General features: G+C 37.0%; 1 protein-coding gene across 5 annotated transcripts in view; it reads right to left on the reverse strand.

Annotated features, from left to right (window-relative positions):
• USP3 (ubiquitin specific peptidase 3) overlaps window positions 1–19,867 on the reverse strand; it is a 112,847-nt gene that overhangs the window by 23,772 nt on the left and 69,208 nt on the right. For 4 of the 5 annotated variants that reach the window (XM_055319592.1, XM_055319594.1, XM_055319596.1 and 1 more), the window contains 4 exons: window positions 14,462–14,608; window positions 13,780–13,824; window positions 11,100–11,206; window positions 10,859–10,939 (listed from right to left, as the gene is read on the reverse strand). In XM_055319592.1, the coding sequence (XP_055175567.1) occupies window positions 10,859–10,939; window positions 11,100–11,206; window positions 13,780–13,824; window positions 14,462–14,608 (380 nt within the window). The remainder of the gene's footprint in view (window positions 1–10,858; window positions 10,940–11,099; window positions 11,207–13,779; window positions 13,825–14,461; window positions 14,609–19,867) is intronic. The other variant, XM_055319593.1, reaches the window with a different exon arrangement.

The following is a 19,867-nucleotide window of genomic DNA, read 5'->3' on the forward strand; positions in this document are numbered from 1 at the left end:
AATCCGCAGAGTCCAATAGAGTAAGAGTGGTGACAAGTCCTTTTCTCTCTGCTACATTTAGATTAGAAGGAGAAAATATTTGTGGAACCTAATTCCTAGTTATTAAATTGCTTATTAAATGGTCTCTGGTTAAATTTGGTAGAGTACTCCTTTGGTTACTGATTCATTTCCTCTCAGAGATAGTCTTTGGGGTTTTTGTTTTTGCCTGTTTTAAGTCATTTCTCATATGAACTAATTGCACATAAGGTAAAGACTGTTGCTAAGGAATATCTTGGGAGCTAAAGCCCCCAAATTGGTGGACACAAATCAAACACTTAAAAGCTATTATAGTTCTTACCCTGTCAAGGAGACCCTCATGATAGAATAAGTTGGTCACGAAACAGGTTAGATTGACCCCTAGGTCACCTACTAACCTCTAGCAAACTTCTTTGCAACAAGGTACACTGTAAAACAACACAGTCCCCAATCCTGCAGCATATCCCTGCTAGGTATTAATGTGGCTCTAAGAAACGCATGGCTTAGCCAAGGCTGTTAGAATGAGAAGAAAGGAAAAAAATCTCTTACATGCACGCTGTGTCCTAAGAGTTTGGCTTTGTGACCAATGAGGATAATTCTCTGGTTTTCACCATCCAGAGGGTGCACTTACCAAGGTGCAGCTTCATTGCCAGGTGAATAGACCATGGATCTACCTCTCCCTCTGGCCATGCCAGCTCTCAGGGGTGTGCCTCTTGAGAGGCCCCAGCCCTTTCAAATTTTTGTCATCTCAACCTCTATCACCTGTTATTGCTGGGAATCCCAATTCAGTAGCAACTGCCCTGTGTCACAGGTTAACTGGTCTGTGACTGGAGGAATCTTGTGTTTTCATGGGAGACCAGAGGCCCCATTTCACCATCCTTACTGCCTATGCAATGAAGGCCTTTGCTTTCTTAGACTAATTTTGGGAGCAAACTTTTAGATCCCGGGGGCCATTATCTGTGCCCCCCTTTGGGGATCAGGCTCCTTGCTCAGTAGGGAGCCTGCTTCTCCCTCTGCCTGCCACTCCCCCTACTTGTGTGTGCTCATGCTGTCAAATAGATAAAATCTTTTTTTCAAAAATTGCTTACATTGAAAAGAAAAACATCCTGTATAGAGCACTCTCCATTGTCTTATAACGGCAAGGCTTAGAGACTCCCTTGCCAAGATGAACAGAAATTAGGCCTAACACTTAAGCAAAATTCCCTTAAAATCTAGCCTCATCTGCTTGTTTTAACTTCCCTTTCCTTACAAGATTTATAGGGAGCCAAATCTCCATGTTCAGACTATATAAGTTGTTCACATAAAAGCTGAAAGCCAGAAAATGAATTTAACAAAAGCACCTGAAATTGGCAATAAGGCTCCTTTTGCTCCTACCTTTCTAGGGCTCTGTAGGAGGCTCTGCCAGCTTCAGACATTCCTATGCAATGTATATTGCAGACATATCCTAGCCACCCCCTCCTCCACTGAAAGAGACAATCTTTTAAATTATGAAGTCCTTTTAACCCCTATTTTGAAAAGATGCTACCAAATTTAGAAATGAGAAGGATTAATGGTTATTCACTACCTCCTCTTCACAGAGAAACACCACAGAGAAAACAGACCAAAACATTTCCTAGGCACTCCCACAAATGATCTGTGAAAGGCCAACATTCAGGGGCTAATAGAAGCCAAAGTCGAATTATGTATGCTGCAAGAAAGCTTTTGTTAAAATGCTTTATGCAGGCTTTACAAAGATATAAGTCTTTTTGATTCCCATTTTCGTTAAATATCCCTGATATATATTTTTTAAAAGTTTAAAAAGGCAGGTCAGTCCCTTGATATTCTGGCTTTATCCAGTTCTTTGGAAAATAGAACTGCCTTACAAATCTGTACAGAACCAGAAATGCAACTCTAGAAACAAGTCAAAGCCCATCTATCTTTACCAATCCCTAAACCTCACCTATTCCCCTCAAAATGTGCATAGCTATTATAAAGGATCAAGATAGGAACAAAATTGACAAAATTGTAATTGCCCTAAAACTCTAAAAAAAAAAAATTTTTTTTTTGGCATCCTTTCTCAGTTCCTTGAAATTATAAATCTTACCATGTCTTTAAAATGTAAATAGAGCCCACAATCACCTGAGACTAAAGAAAAAATGGGGGAAAGAAGCCTTTCTAAAATAGCTCTTGTGGCCAGACTCCTGCACATCTGGTAATAGGCAGATAGGCTCCAGATTCCACCTTGCAGAAAACTTGGGATTCTTTCTCTATTCCTTTGTGATGTTAGTTTCTATTCCCATCTACTCTAGGACCTAAGAGCCATTCTTTGAAATACAAACTTTAGAAAAGAGGTATTTGGAAATTGGGCCTTTAATGGAAATTGGGCCTTTAATTTCCTCTCCACAAATATTAGTAAAAATAATTTGTAAAAGAGCTCTTTTTAGTTGAAGTCCAGTGCGTTTAAGTTTTGGGAATTCCAAAATTCAGAAAGATAGAAACTAACACAAATGTTTTCCAAATTTACATGATCTGGGAAAATATTCAGTATTAAAGCTAATTTTAGGTTGTTGGTTTAATTTAAAAAACGTATCTTTAGGGCAGCCTGGGTGGCTGAGCAGTTTAAGCGCCTGCCTTCCACCCAGGGTGTGAACCTGGAGTCCCAGGATTGAGTCCCATGTCAGACTCCTTGCATGGAGCCTGCTTCTCCCTCTGCCTGTGTCTCTACCTCTGTGTGTGTGTGTGTGTGTGTGTGTGTGTCTATCATGAATAAATAAATAAAATCTTAAAAAAAAAAGTATCTTTAGAGTTATGAGCACTAAATATATGACTGTCATTCTACCTGTGTTTACTGCAAGTCAAACAAGTTCATCTCTGGAAATTTATGATAATAAAATTTAGAATGATGATTGATTTTTTTCTCTAATGCTTCATGAAGTTTTGTGGGTAATCTAAACATAAAAACAAGTAAATTAAACAGATGTAAATAAGATAAAAAGGTCTGTAGGCTGGAATGTTTGGGTGGCTCAGTCGTTTAAGTGTCAAGTCTTGATTTTAACTCAAGTCATTGTCTCAGGTTGGACTCTGCTGGATGTGGAGCCTACTTAAGATTCTCTCTCTCCTTCTGCCTCCCCCCCCCCAAGAAAAAGATCTATAGCTAAACTTATAAATAGCTTTTTTAAAAAAGTTTTTACTAAGTTAAACGATGAGCTAAATTTAATGAATATCTAAGTCATTTCTAGATAATCTACTTGTGTCTTACTACAGAGAAACTAAAGATAAATATAAGTCTGTTAGTAAACCTAGTTTGTGCTTTATTGAAAAACTGTACTATGAAAAAGCACATTTTTAGGAACTATGAAATGTGGGTGCCTGGGTGCTCAGTGGTTGAGCGTCTACCTTTGGCTCAGGGTGTGATCCTGGGGTCCTGGGATCAAGTCCCACATCAGGCTCCCCTTAGGGAGCCTGCTTCTCCCTCTACTATGTCTCTGCCTCTCTCTATGTCTCTAATGAATACATAAAATCTTTAAAAAATTATAAAATGTATTCACAAATATGCTATTCTAAAGAATACTGGTATAACAGTTAACAATTGCTTACTAGTTAGTTTTTACTAGAAATTAAGGTTTCTAAGAGTTAAGAATTCTAACAGATGTAATTAAGACTACTAGAAATAATAAGGGAAACAATTCCAGGGCAGCCCCGGTGGCGCAGCGGTTTGGCGCCGCCTGCAGCCTGGGGTGTGATCCTGGAGACCCGGGATCGAGTCCCACATCAGGCTCCCTGCGTGGAGCCTGCTTCTCCCTCTGTCTGTGTCTCTGCCCCTCTCTCTCTCTGTGTCTATGAATAAATAAATAAAATCTTTTTTTAAAAATTCCATATGCAAGGAAAGAAAGATGTGTTTTCGGTTAATAAAGGTATGTGGAATGGGAATACATTTTTTGTTAAGGGAAAAGAAATTTTGTCCTAAAGTGAAACTGGTTTTTTAAAGAGGCGACAACTTAAAACAAGAGCTGAATGTGAAAAAGAAAGTTCCACAAGTTTTCTGGGAAAGTAATCTTTGGAAAGGGATTTCATGTGTGATCAGTATTGGCTAAATTAGGATACATCTAGTAAGTTTTAATATCGACAATACACTGCAAAATTAAACTTTTTGTTGTTGAATGGACAAACTGCAGATCTACTCTTAATATAAAACTGTAAACAAATGTTTACGTTTGTTATCTGCCCACCCAAAAAATGTTATCTGCCTAGAAATCAAGGATTCTGTGTTTTACCAAAATAATTTCCTGTTTATCAAGTCTTTGATTCTTCAAGAAAACTGAGTCTTGGGGATCCCTGGGCGGCTCAGTGGTTTAGCGCCTGCCTTTGGCCCAGGGCGCAATCCTGGAGTCCTGGGATCGAGTCCCGCATCGGGCTCCCAGCATGGAGCCTGCTTCTCCCTCCTCCTGTGTCTCTGCCTCTCTCTCTCTCTCTATGTCTATCATAAATAATAAATAAATAAATACTTTTTAAAAAAGAAAAAAACTGAGTCTTAATATTAAAAAAGCTAGATTTTGCTTGTAACTATGTAAGGTTTTATATTTTTGTCTTTTTTCCTTTGAAATCTTTTATTGTCACTTTAGTTAGATAATAAAAGATCACTTCATAATGATCTCTGATCCTATTAATCAAACATTCAAACCTTTTAATGTTTTTGACATACTTCCCAAAATCAAATCCTAATATGAAATCTTTTGACCACAATCTGAAGTGTTCCAGATAGTAGGTCCTAGAATATTTCAAAGTTTTTGTGAGAAATTAAATTAGGCTCATTTGCTATGTTAAATTCTGTGGGAAGCATTGTCAAGTAAGTGATACTAAACCCTTTTAGATTATATTTATGTAGATAAGTGTTCTAAAATTATATAAAACTCCTAGAAACCTGATGTCTCAGTAGTTACATGTTGGGCATCACAGATACAACCAAATTTCCTTGTCAACTACATCGTAATGAACTCTAATATAGTTGCCATTTCACTCTGATGGTACTGCAAATGTGCTTTATCTTCAGCGAGACTCATAAAAAGAACTCTCAGTTCAGGTTTCTGATAACCTTAAGATCATGAAACTGAACTGAATTCTTACCATAAAACTGGTAAGAATTTCTGAATTAGCAGAAAAACTAGATTCAAGCAAAACAAGAATAACATGGAACTGAAACGAAAAAGGATAATTGTAATTTTTATGACTTTTTAGAACATTCCTGACTTTCTAAAATGCTTTGTTTTTCCAAATTTGAAATTTTTTCTCTTAAGCTAATTGACTTAGAGCAATTTAACAGAATATATTTTTGTGAACAAACTGAAAAATTTATCTTTTCCCTACCCACACTCTCCAGAATTCAGAAACTCTCAGTAAGTATTCTTTATATCTTTATGGCAATATATTTGCATAGGTTCAGCACCATTCTGTTCTCCTTGTAACAGGACACAACTGAAAACACTGGTTATATAACCAAGGCTTTGACTGGAATGTCATATTTGAAAGAGACCTGCATAAACTCAGATATGACCAGACAGCTTTAAGAAATGAGGTTGACTTTAAGAAGCCAGTAAAGCCCCTGAGAAATAGGAGTTTGATACCCTGCTTACAGAGTTCCCAGCTGCCTTACCAAGTGAGTACAGGTTGTTAATTTCTGGCAAGTACAGGAACCTCAGGATACTTTGGTGAACTCAAGAAGAAAGGAATTCACCCAAACCTACAGGTATTGCAGCAGAAGTTCTAATGGGAAGTGTTTGGCTTGGTTTCTGGCCTGTAAAACATCAATCTAGAAAAAGTTCCAGCAGGTTTTGAAGAATCACCTCATTTTGCAAACAAATTAGTAACATTTTTAATTTTTCTTCCAACCTTTGAGAACTAAAACTGCCCTTTTCCTGAAGCCCTACAAACTAAATTTATGTAAACTTCAGAGAAATCACAACAGCTCATCTTCATGCCTGCTGCTCTGTGAGCCACTCACAAAGATCACCAGAGACAGCTGAACTACAAACCAGGAAAATCTATCAGATTACCACTGCACTGATGATGGTGCAAGCTTGACAGTTAGAAATCTACTACCTCAGGCAGCCCCGGTGGCCCAGCCATTTAGTGCCGCCTTCAGTCCAGGGTGTCATCCTGGAGACCTGGATCAAGTCCCACATCGGGCTCCCTGCATGGAGCCTGCTCCTCCCTCTGCCTGTGTCTCTGCCTCTCTCTGTCTCTCATGAATAAATAAAGTCTTAAAAAATTAAAATTAAAATTAAAAAAAAAGAAATCTACTACCTCAGAATTCAGAAACCAGTTTATAATTTGATCCAATCATTAACCACTGTTTTTTGTTTCCAGAGAAATGTCCCTTATTTCAATACCTGATTGCTTCGACCTTAGGCCTAACTCTTGAGAACAACCCTACATTACTGCCTCCTGAAATGAGTTTAACTGAACTCACTTATTGTCAGTACTGGTTCAGTAAGACTGATCAATCGGTCAGCTCAATGCTAATGTGTGAAATTTCAGGAAAGTTTCACCGGGGAAAACTGCAGCGGCCCAGGGCAGGCCACCTGAAGACAGGCCAGTGGCATGAACATTATTTCTTGTTAAAAGCAAACAAAGGGGCAGCCCGGGTGGCTCAGCGGTTTAGCGCGGCCTTCAGCCCAGGGCGTGATCCCTGGAGACCGGGGATCGAGTCTCACCTCGGGCTCCCTGCATGGAGCCTGCTTCTCCCTCTGCCTGTGTCTCTGCCTCTCTCTCTCTCCCTGTGTCTCTAATGAATAAATAAACAAAATCTTTAAAAAACTGGTCAAAATTAAAAAATATACATATAAAATAATATATAAAAATATATATAAAATATAATATATATTTTAAATTATATAAATATTAAATAATTAAATATTAAATCTAAATAACTATATTTTAAATATATAAATATAAATATATATAAGATTATATATAATATATATATATATAAATAAAATTTTAAAAATGAAAGCAAACAAAACCCAGCAGATTCAGAAAAGCTCTTTACCTTCTCCTCAAATGCCTAAATTTACATTGGAAGGGCGAGCCTGTACCAAGAAGAGATTTCTCTTTACCAAAGAAACTTAACTTGCCTAAGAGGACAATTTTTATTTTCCAGACATTTCCTTTCACCTTCCTGCTAACACAGTCCTTCTCCCCTTCATATCCTCAGACTCCTATCTCCTAGCCTTAGCTCAGAGAAGCCTCATGTTGCTGGTCTTCAGAATTTCAAGTCTGTGTGGATTCCCCTTACATGCGAAATTAAATCTGATACTCTCCTGCTAATCTCTCTCATGTCAACTTGGTCCTTAGTCCAGCTAGAAGGACTTCAATGGCCAGAGAAAATTCTTCCTTCCCTATATATCAGTCCTATGTTGCTGGAAAAAATCCTACTTGATCTCTGTAGGTTGTTTTTACTATAGTATTAGATTCTACTATTAGCTAATATTTTATATATGATTCTTTAGTCTATAATAATCTTTCCTTTTTATGGTATCTTTGCCAGATTTTAGAATTAGGATTATTTTAGCCTCTCCTAATATGCATGTTTTTAGTTAAATAATTTCAAATTCCAGGGATCTTTCTCACTATCATCTTTCCTTCCTAAATGAAAATTAAGCTTATCAATTAACATTCCAGGAACACCTGAGTGGCTCAGGGGTTGAGCAACTGCCTTTGGCCCAGGGCACAATCCCAGGATCGAGTCCCACGGTCTCCTTGCATGGTGCCTGCTTCTCCCTCGGCCTGTGTCTCTGCCCCTCTCTGTGTCTCTCATGAATAAATAAATAAAACCTTTAAAAAAATTAACATTCCAAAAAGCACGCAAGTAATCTTTTCATTAAAGCATCTAAAAGCATATAAAATGTAAAAATCATGAACTTCATCACACTTTGGATGTCCAAGAAAAGGAGTACTCTTAATTGATAATAGTGGTAAACAAAGAATGAGGAGTTACCCAACTCTACCATCTAGTTTTTTAAGCCAACAGTAAGCTATTTAACAAAATAAAGTCTGAAAATTCCAAGGAAAACCAGCTGAGAATATAGGAAACCTGTTTCCAGCCAAACCAGAAACCCCTCAAGATGGTCTGGGCCCCCTGAAGCTAAATCCCAATTACATCAGATTTCAGTGAGTCTATGCCAAGAAAAATACTACTTAGGAAGCAAGGCAAATGCCATTTGCCACTTGTTTGTAGTACCAGTCAACCACTGAAGCTATGTAATACACTCTCCTCCTGAATAGTCTTAAGAAAGTAAGGTTTCAAAACAAACAAACAAAAGTAAGGTCTCTCAGTATGAGAGCATTCTGGGATACGTAATAAGCGACAGGGACAATAAGAACCACGTTATGTGACCAACACAGGATGAGGAGGTAAATGCAAAAGGAAGAAAGAAGCCTGAAAAAACTAATGTTTCTGGGTCTTCCAAATATCATCTGGACTTGGCAGGTTTTGTTTAAGAAATATGGTTCAAATACATATCCACATATTTATGCTAAGGAACATTAATATTTTTTTGTTTTTGTTTTTGTTTTAATGTCAGGATGCCTGGGTGGCTCAGCAGTTGAGTGTCTGCCTACAGCTCAGGTTGTGATCTCGGGGTCTAGGGTCTAGGGAAGCTAGCCTGCGTCAGGCTCCCTGAGAAGAGCCTGCTTCTCCCTCTGCCTCTCTCTCTGTCTCTCATGAACAAATAAATCTTTAAAAAAAAAATAAACTAATGTCAATGTTACTACTGTTCTCATTGAAAAAATTATAAAATGATGCCATATCCACTTTACATTATAGTGTTCAAGGCTAATTCCTTTAATAATCTCTCCCTGCTTTCCTCTCTAAATGATCAAATGTTTTATGATTAAGTTAGCTTATACTTACATGCCATCAGTATAAAGAGAAATAATCTGACATTTGATACCAAGTACATTGTGATATTTTTAAAACCTATAACCGTAGATTTCAGAGGAAAGAAGAGGGGATGGGGCTTCCTTCAACTTCTTCGTGTACTCCTATTCAAAAGAGACCATCAACACTGTTGCAAAGATGGGGAACAACTGAGAGCATCTATAAAATATTTTCATATATAGAGTTACTATCCTGTGTGACAGTAGTCCTGTGTATTTTACAGCCACCCCTTGAGGGATTTTAAGGACTACCTGAGGAATGGGGCTATAAGCAAGACTGCTGCTGCTCCTCTTTTAATAAGCCCAATGCTGCCCAATGTACCTGTGGCACAGAGAAGCCTGTCCCTCCCCCAACAGTTATGTTTTTACTAGAATTTTTTTTTTAGAGTGACCAACAGTAGGATAATTGGATTCTAGAACAGCACTGCCTGATACAACTTTCTGCAATAATGGAAATGATCTCCGTCTATACTGTCCAATACAATAACCACTAGTCCCATGTCGTTACTGATCACATAAAATATGGTCGGTGCAGGGCAGCCCGGGTGGCTCAGCAGTTTAGCGCTGCCTTCAGTCCAGGGCGTGATCCCGTAGACCTGGGATCGAGTCCCGCATCGGGCTCCCTGCATGGAGCCTGCTTCTCCCTCTGCCTGTGTCTCTGCCTTTCTCTCTCTGTGTGTCTCTCATGAATAAATAAATAAAATCTTTTTAAAAAAATATGGTTGGTGCAGCTAAGCAACTATGTTTTTAATTTTAATTTACATTTTACCAACCATACGTGATTTCACCATAGTGGATAGTGCAGTTAGACCAGTCAGAATCCTTTGAAAAGACTGTGTGTGTGTGTGTGTATATATATATATGCAAGACTTAAAAAGACTATAAGCAAGACTGCTGCTGCTCCTCTTTTAACAAGCCCTATATATATGTGTATGTATGTGTATATATATACACACACACACATATACACACACATATATATATTTATATATGTGTATATGTATATGTAAAATCCTTTTGACAGTATTCTCTAGAACAACTGAAGAAAAAACAATTACTTTTAGTCGACAACTCAGGGTTGCAATCACGTTATTTGCCCTCAGTGTAAAATTACTTAATGATAGAATACACACTAGGCCCTCTGTCTTTTTCCTATCCTAGTTTCTTTTTATGACCAATAAGAACGATTAGGCACTTTAATGAGTGGTCAAAGATCAGTCTTTTAGGGCAGCCCCGGTGGCTCAACGGTTTAGCACCGCCTTCAGCCCTGGGCGTGATCCTGGAGACCCCGGATCGAGTCCCACCGTCGGGCTCCCTGCATGGAGCCTGCTTCTCCCTCTGCCTATGTCTCTGCCTCTCTCTCTCTGTCTCTGTGTGTGTGTGTCTCTCATGAATAAAGAAATAAAATCTTTTTTAAAAAATCAGTCTTTTGCCTTAACAAAAGTAGTTAACACTAATCAAGGAAAAAAATTGTTCCAAATCTCACAGTCTTGCAATTAAAAGCAGGACCTCAGGCTTAACCAACAGATGTATCATCACTAGATTTCTGAAACTATTAGTCATAGAAAAGGATAACACCATAACTTACAAAATTTAGCTGAATGTTCTTTCCTCCCATGACTACTAGTGAGACACACATCCACAGAATAAATTCTATTTCTCTAAGTCAGAAACTGTTACAGACTCTCAATTTTAAAGTTAGTAGTAAAGAAAAAGGTGAGAAATGTCTTAAAATCTCTGGCAACCATTCTTTTTTCTGATAGGAAGAGACCTTCAGGTCTGACTTTGATAAATTATAACACAAATTAAAAAAAATTATAACACAAATTCATTCAAGCAATTAAAAACATAGCACAGACAGATGGAGTTTATGAGTCTGTTCAGGGATTTCAGAGGGAAGAGGAATTCTACAACATTAAAGTATCTTTACCTCGTAATGAACAAACTGGTCCATTTTCTTGATTCTTAGAGCGCTTATTTCTGAACTGACTTGGAATATCTAATGAAAGATCTTAGAAGGAAATAGGAAAATAGCTGTTAAAGGCATACACCACACTTAGCAAAGACTCAACAATGTATTTTTACGTTTATCTCATACGGTCTTACATTTTCAAAGGAAACATTAAAATTTTAATACAATATCATATCACTATCCGCCAAATAGGTCTTACCTAGGAATGGATCAAACTTTCTAGATTCCGTCCCACATATGAGGCAGTTAACTTCATTTTGGAGAATACCTCCAAATATAGCCGTGACAACTGTAGATGCTCCATTTCTAAAGAAAATCACCACACAGGAAAACATCTCAGTAAAAAACTAAAATATGTATAAAAGCTACTACAGATAACTGTTTTGGAGAAATGTGTATATCATTTATTTAAATTATGAAATAATACAAAAACTTTTAAAAAGCTATATAGATATATAACCAAATAAAAGGCTGAAGCCACTGGCCTCCCCACAGCCTCACTTCCAGTCCTACTGACTTCTCCAAAAGCCACTAACACTGGACATTTGCCATTACTAACAAACGGATCACATACATGCCTATACTCAGAGCAAGAGGACCGCTTTCCCACAAAAATATCCCTCAAAAAAGAGAGAAACCACCTTAAACTTTTGTAAGGCCTCTCATAGGGAGCTCTCTCAATTACTTTGGGTAACCTCACTCAGAGATAGTTTTAGATTTTTTTTAGATGGTCAACTGTCAGATTGGGGAAAAAGATAAAGAAATTTAATACATATTTAGTAATTACTGGTGGAGGTATGATTTCACAGTTGAGATCAGGAATATACCACTTTAAGAACAATAAAAAAACCAGCTGCCCTAATATTACTTAACTTCTCTGTATTTCAACTTCATCAGATTTTCAACAGGAGTAACATCTACCTACTTCAGAGGCCTGGCGTGAAAATGAAATGGGATATATATGTAAAGAGCTTTCAGACAGGTGCTTACCAAAACAAAGTCCTTAGGATGTTTCAACGCTTTTATTAGCATAATAATTAGAATCATATCTACCTTTGCTTTTATTTTTTCTTCCAAAGAATGTATCTTGAACATGTACCTCACTCTTTTTGACAGCAACATGGCATGCCACAGTACAAACACAGAATATATGGAAGAGCCACCAAGAAAGAGCACCATGAAAGCATGATTAGCAAATGCTTATTCAGCACTTACTCTTTGCCGAACTCCATTCAAAGTACTTTCTGTGTATTAAATCAGTTAATCCTCAAAACAATGCTATGAAGCAGATACCATCATCCCCATTTCACAGACCAGGAAGCTGAGGTCCAACTTGGTCCAGGGTCACACATTTTTAACACTATGCTCCTTTTCTTAATCAATATAACATTAATGGTTTTTCAGGTTGTTTCGGTTGTTTGTTATCATTAATAGTTCTACAGCAAACACATGCTAACCTTTGTGCACTTATGTATGCAGTTAAGTCAGTAAATGCTCTTTTTTTTTTTTGCTAATAGTCGTTTGAGGTGGTTTCTCTCACTTGTAAACAGTAATACTCTTAGTACACTGAACCATACTTTCTGAGTTACTCCAGATTAAATCTACTGCAATGATGAGACAGACAAAAGCTTCTCCAGAAATTATATTATTTTAAAAGTTTGCTTCCTTTTCCATGAAAGAGCTTCCTTTCTGTACTGGCAGAAGAAATATACTGCAGCTTTAACTTACAAAAAAAAAAACTGTTCAGAAGATACAACTTTAGTAAATTAAACAAAAAGGGAAGATACATTGGAACTCTCTGATATAACAGCCATTTCAGGTTTCAGATCTATGTCAGGAACAAAGAACATACCAAATAAACTACTGGAATCAAGGGACTATGATCCTTTCATATTGATGTTCACATACAATGCTGCCCTTAATAAAATGGAAACTACTTTATTAAAAAGCAATACATTTAAAATCAATGTAGTTCCTTATAATTTCTTCCTCTGAGAAAAAGATACTCATAAAGTCTTGGCTATGTGATGAGTATGGCATTAAGTTAGGTATACAATGACTGGAAACAAGATTCATAAATGATTTCAAAATCGCTTTCCCACTTATTTTAACTGTATACCAAGGGTGTTTAAATACTACTCAGACTGACTCTGATGCTAGTAGAGCCTTTTATATTGTAATGATTTTTTACACACTAAACAGAACACATCTGTCATTTATTTCTATCATCCCTACCTTCAGCAGGGTTGAATGTGTTTACACAAGTAAACACAAATATTGCACTGGAGACCTTTTTCATAGTTTAGTAAATATGATCCTCAGATCCTGAAATGATTATTTTTGTCTTTCTGTTCCTAACTCACTAATGGAACCTAAAATTACTTCTCTTTAAAACATCATGAAAAGATACAAGTTAATAGTGAAAACTCATTGGTTACTAGAAGATCATCCTGAGACTATTACACAATGTGACTCATGAGGGTGTCTTGGGCATCAAATAAAAAAGACATCTACCCTCTCACTTCACAAAGATTATCCTTGATAGAGCCCAATTCAATATTCTTGGTGTATGAAATGCCATCATAAAATACAAAGCAGAATTTTTCACTTAATACTATTTGGTGCTAGCAGCAAGAATAATTCTCCCAGGTCACACATCCTTCCCCTTCTGTACTGGATTCTAGTTGGAACCATAGTTATCAGGACCTAGAGAGCCAAAAATTTTGAAAAAGTATGGCAATTTGAATGTTTGCTCTGCTCTGATACAGCCAGATTAGCTGTGAGGCTGCTCTGTCATTAAAAGGACCCTAACTCAACACTAAATCATCAGATTTGTGAACTGCGAGGCGGTACTACAGTGATCCCTATATATTACTTACGCTTTTCTTTCTGTCTTTGGGGAGTTTGTCTTGTAAATCCCTTTCCTGTACAGGTCAAAAAAAAACTTTTCAAAAAATTTGAACAAAAGAAGACTATAATTAAATAAAATCAGACTGAAATAACAGTAAATCATCCCTACCTCAAGCAAAATAAGCTTTCTAATCTCAATGCATTTATTGGGATATTAGTACCTGGGAAAGCAATCTAAAAGGTTTGATTTGTTCACACTGAGAGGCAAGAAAAATTCTGAGACAAATGCCTCAATTTCATTAAAGAACAGATGTATTTTAGGAAAATTCACATTCAAAAGATTTTTAAGCCTTTGTCTCTAGTGAATAAACATAATTATTTTAGTATAGAAAATTAAGTCTCCCAAACATTATTTAAAACATTTGACAGGGAATTTTTAAGTGCTAAATTGTACAAAATCCTTTCTGTTGTTTTTTCAAGTTTTAAAGTGATCTATACCGAAAACAATCAGTACTATACTAAGAGGCAAGAATAAGATGCCTCTGCTAGAGAAGCAGGAGGCATGTACTAGTCCACTTGTTTATAAAATTCAAGTCCACAGAAGTCCAAGGAAACTCTCCACCTTCCATTATAAATGTAATAAACAATAACACCATCAGAAATGTCTGATCCTCCTAAAAAAAAAAGAGAGAGAAGGAAACCACATCTTACATGCAACATTTGTTACTTGCAGATAGAGTAGAATTCTCCTGCAGAATTGCTGAGCGGGAAACACCATTGAAGCCACCCTGGAGTTCCAAGTGCAGGTGGTCCAAAAGGTAGCGCATGAATTCGTGGGCATCCTGTTGTTGATAGCCCCTTAAAGCAAAAAGAAACAGGCCATCACTGGGGAGGCTCCACCTGCCCAGCCAAACGTGCAGGAAGGCAAAGTGCTGAGAGGCGCTGCAGCCTCTGCACTCAAGAGCTCAGGGAGGCACCCTGACAGTTCATCCCCACTTGTGCCAAGTTTTACTTCTCTTCAAGGAAAATGTCTAAAATTTCTCTACAAGGAAAAATTCTGCTATAACAAATCTGAAAACACAGAATATCAGAGCTATTTGGACGTGTAGTGATCTCAACTGACCTCATTTTAGAGATGAAGAAAACTGAGGAGGGTGCGTGACGTGTCTGAGTCCTCCAACAAGAGAACAACAGAGATGGGATGGGCTCTGACCCAGGACTCTGAGATGGATTCTGGTTTCCCTACTATCCCACATGGCCCCTCTAGAAGATTCGCAAATGTTAAAATGTTACATCTTGCCCTCATCAGAAAACTTGGTCTTATAAAACACCATTTTAAGAGAGAAGGAATTTAAAACTGACTTTTTAGACTGAAAGATACTAATTTTTTAACACTGGCTGAAAGGAAGAAAACCTTTCTAACACAGTCTATACTTGGATCCTAATCTCTGATTCAAAAGACATTTTTCATAAAAATACTTTTAAAAATGCTTGATTCATATACAATTATGCTCTAGCCTAGGGCTTGAATATAAGCAGCAACAAATTCTCAGGCTATTTCTTATATTACATTCAGACAGAAAATTATACAGATTTTTTTTTTTTAAAGAGAGAATGCCAGGGAAGGAGGGGAAAAGGAGTGGAGGGAGAAGAAGAGAGATTCTTAACCAGACTCCACGCCCAGTACAGAGTCTGACTCAGGGCTTGATCTCACAATCCTGAGATCATGACCTGAGCCAAAATCAAGAGTCAGATGCATAACTGACTAAGCCACCCCGGCATCCCTGTATGAAATTTGTATACTAACAGACCATGACAAGTGAACAGTAATGAAGGCTGGCTGAAAATGAAGTTGGTACAGTTGAGAGTTATAGAGGTTTATGTAGATAAAATAAATCAAGCAATGATATACACATAAAGTACTTAATAGAATATGGAAAGAAAAGATTTCTGCCTACATTCTGCCAACAGGGAAGGCTACTTTATCTTTCAAATGACAAGTTTTTCTGGGTTGGTCTTGAGTCAAAACTTCCACCACTCTTCCAGGCAGTGGTTCCACAAATAGATTTCTTTTCAGAGTTTCTTTCCCTCAATATACATTTCTCCCTTTCCCTAAAATTTCTCCTGGAAGTCATAAATTATGAAAACCATATACCTAATCAATGGAATTTAAGTCAGAAGATACTTTAGCATTTCACTAACTTTTTTCTGAACTATTTAACAACTGATTATCAATATATGTTCGAGTAATTCTTCTAAGACTCCTTTTAATAAAAATGTTAAAATTCAGCCAAAAGTTTTCAAAGTTGATAGTTCCTTTACATATCTACAGAGGTTCTTTAAACTTTTTCATTACAACATCCACTTTTTATGACTCAAGGGGAAGATTAGTATCTTAGGTCATATTTGAAATTCTATCACATATAGTTTTATTCTCATCAAAATAAACTAGCATCTAATCATTTTTCTAAAATGGATCATGAAACCAATACCTTGTAGTTACGCTGATTTGCACTTTCAGCAAACACATATCCATCCCTTTTTTAAAAACAATCTTCCTTGTGTACATTCATGAATGCTTCCAACCACACTGTGATTCTTTTGATTCTTTCTTATATCAAAACACATTGTTTTCTAATGTTTCCTTTACAATTAGAAATACTTTAAAAAAAATCTACATGAGATCATGCAACACTCAGCTGTTTTATAAAGGTATAAGTTATGCTTCTGGGGGATCCCTGGGTGGCTCAGTGGTTTGGCGCCTGCCTTTGGTCTGGGGCACGATCCTGGAGTCCCAGGATCAAGTCCCAGGGATCGAGTCCCGTGTCGGGCTCCCGGCACGGAGCCTGCTTATCCCTCTGTCTGTGTCTCTGCCTCTCTCTATCATAAATTAAAAAAAAAAAAAACTATAAAAAAAGTTATGCTTCAGTTTCAATTTGTAATCTTTACCAAAAAGTACAAAGTCTCTGCTTCTTCTAAGACTAGGAAATTGGGACGCCTAGGTGGCTCAGCAGTTGAGCTTCTGTCTTTGGCTCAGGGCATGATCCCGCGGTCCTGGGATCGAGTCCCACATTGGGCTCCTGGCATGGAGTCTGGTTCTCCCTCTGCCTATGTCTCTGCCTCTCGTTCTCTCTGTGTGTTTCTCATGAATAAATAAATAAAGTCTTTAAAAAAAAAGACTAGAAAATTTTTCTGATTCTGACTAAACAGACATTTACAACTCCATTTTTAAGCACTTACATAGCTTTACTGACTTATCTGAAAGTTTTTCAAAATACTATTTAGTAAGTTAAATTCAGGGTATCCCTGGGTGGCTCAGCGGTTTGGTGCCTGCCTTTGGCCCAGGGCACGATCCTGGAGACCCGGGATCGAGTCCCACATCGGGCTCCCAGCATGGAACCTGCTTCTCCCTCCTCCTGTGTCTCTGCCTCTTTCTCTCTCTCTCTGTGTCTATCATAAATAAAAATAAATAAATATTTTTTAAAAAAAGTAAGTTAAATTCAACAAACAAGGTTTTTTTTCAACTATTTCCCAATTATATAATCTGGAGCTTCATCATTTCATCCGCTGTCAATGTACTCTCTTGCTTGGTAATCGTGTAAAATCAAACACTCCTCACATTCAGGTTCAATGTTTACATTTTGTATACAAATTATCTCAGTGATGTCACTCACATAAGTGCTGGTGAAGTAGATTTATAAAGAACCAACTGTATCTCTGTGTCAGAACAGAATTAAGAGAAAAAAGAAGACAGAGGGAAGTAACAATGGCTCCAATTTTAATACTGTTCCTTATCTTCACTTTGTAACCTTAGGTAAAGATTACCTCCTTAATGCTTACAGAAACTCTGTGTCATAAAGATGCTGTGAGAAATAATGGTTGGAGAGCACAATGCAAAATATAAAAGCCCAAAAGATCATGAAGCACCCCTTCTGAATGAAGGGGCCAAGAAAGAGGGTCATTGCTAAAGCACAATGCGCAGGAATAAGGGCAACTGTTTCTCCACAATTTTTGGCACAAGGAGACAAGCTATATTTACCCAAATCTTACAAAGAAATGTTCCAATAAAGAATGATGAAAGAAAATGTTACTTTGTACCTGTGCTTAAGTATGAAAAGCAGGGATCCCTGGGTGGCGCAGTGGTTTGGCGCCTGCCTTTGGCCCAGGGCGCGATCCTGGAGACCCGGGATCGAATCCCACATCGGGCTCCCGGTGCATGGAGCCTGCTTCTCTCTCTGCCTATATCTCTGCCTCTCTCTCTTTCTCTCTCTGTGACTATCATAAATAAATAAAAATTCAAAAAAAAAATTCTTTAAAAGTATGAAAAGCAGACATTCCAAATACCGAAACAAATGTCACAGAATGCAGGCACACACAAATACTCGTATGAGGCCAACACACATAACTGCGACATACAGCTGTGTATCACTAACCTCTGCATTTTGGGAGTACCAGTACATAATAGGTAAGATGGAAAGACCAAACAGGAACAGGGTATGACTGAACAGAGTCAAATTTTATCACTCTAGAATAAACTTCTAGAATACCTAGAACACACTATAATTTTAGGTTCTGTTATTTTTTAAATATCTTTAAGAAAAAAACAAAATATCTTTAACACTCATAAAAGAGTTCTTTTCTTTTTTTAAGGATTATTTATTTATTTATTCATGAGAGACACACAGAGAGGCAGAGACACAGGCAGAGGGAGAAGCAGACTTCCTACAGGGAGCCTGATGCAGCACTCGAACTCAGGACCCCAGGATCACAGCCTGAGCTGAAGGCAGATGTTCAAGCACTGAACCACTCAGGTGCCCTTCATAAAAGAATTCTAAGTTGTTGTTTGACCCAAATTGTCTATAATACCCAAATCAATTAAATTTGGCTATTTATTCCTATCCATTTTGTGGCACCAACTATGGCTGAATTTCTCAAAGACAAAAACACCAGAAAATGAAAATGACAAAAATAACTGTTTTTGTTTACAAACACACAAAAAACCAATACAATACAATTGCAAAATTCCTAAGCAAAAGAATACTGCTTAGTTATAAAATATCAATCAATATAACTAGAAAGAATATTGAAATATCACATCCAGATACCTATCTGTTTTCCATAAAGATCTTTTATATTTACTATTTAGCCAAACAGAATAGCTAGTAGAAATGTTTTAATAATTTATTTATCTATCATTTTTAAACATTAATTACAACAATAACTGATAAAAATAAAAGTAAGACAAGTCCTTGGGAAGTTAAGGCTACTATATTATTAAATCAAGTTTATGTGACAGTAGAAGTAGCACATATATAATGTGAAAAGAAAGGGAGTAAATACCATGACCCAATTTGAATTATTCAGAGACTTTCTTGGAGAGTTAGCATTAAGTTAGACCTTAAAGGAGTTAGAGGTCATAAGGCAAATCCCATAGGACCAACATGACAAAGATATAGAGGCAATAAAACAAAATCATATTAAAGAAGGCAAAGAGTAAAAAAGAAAAAAAAAGGCTAGCAGAAAAGACTATCAAAATTAAAAACAAATCTCTCTTTTTTTTAAGTAATCTTTATGCCCAATGTGCAGCTCGAACTCATGACCTTGAGATCAAGAGACTGATGCTCTATCAGCTGATCGAATTAGGCACTCCAAAGCAAGTATGTTTTGACTCAAAGACTGCTCTCGAAGAGCCTTGCATATGCATGTATAAGACTATCTACTGTGGCACTGTCTGGAACAGCAAAAGGTAAAAAACAACCTATATAACCATTGGTAGGGGACTACACATAAATTATGATACAACCATAAAGTGGAACATGATGCAGCCATAAAATGAAAGGAGAAAGTTATTTAGATACTAGTATGAACTGCCTCAAAGCAGGGAAAAAAACTATGTTACCATTTATGTTAAAACATAACATATACAATATATATAGAATATCAATGAAAGGATACTCAAAAATCTAATAACTATGGCTGCTTCTGGAAAGCAAAATGAATAGCTGAAAAATAAAAGAAAAAACCTTCATTCTATACCCTTTCTTTACCTTTTGAGATTCTCAGCCATTTCTATTTTATCTATTTAAAAAACATAAACTAAAATAAATAAATAAATAA

This window comes from Nyctereutes procyonoides, unplaced genomic scaffold (assembly GCF_905146905.1).
Source record: "Nyctereutes procyonoides isolate TBG_1078 unplaced genomic scaffold, NYPRO_anot_genome, whole genome shotgun sequence".
Taxonomy (NCBI): domain Eukaryota; kingdom Metazoa; phylum Chordata; class Mammalia; order Carnivora; family Canidae; genus Nyctereutes; species Nyctereutes procyonoides.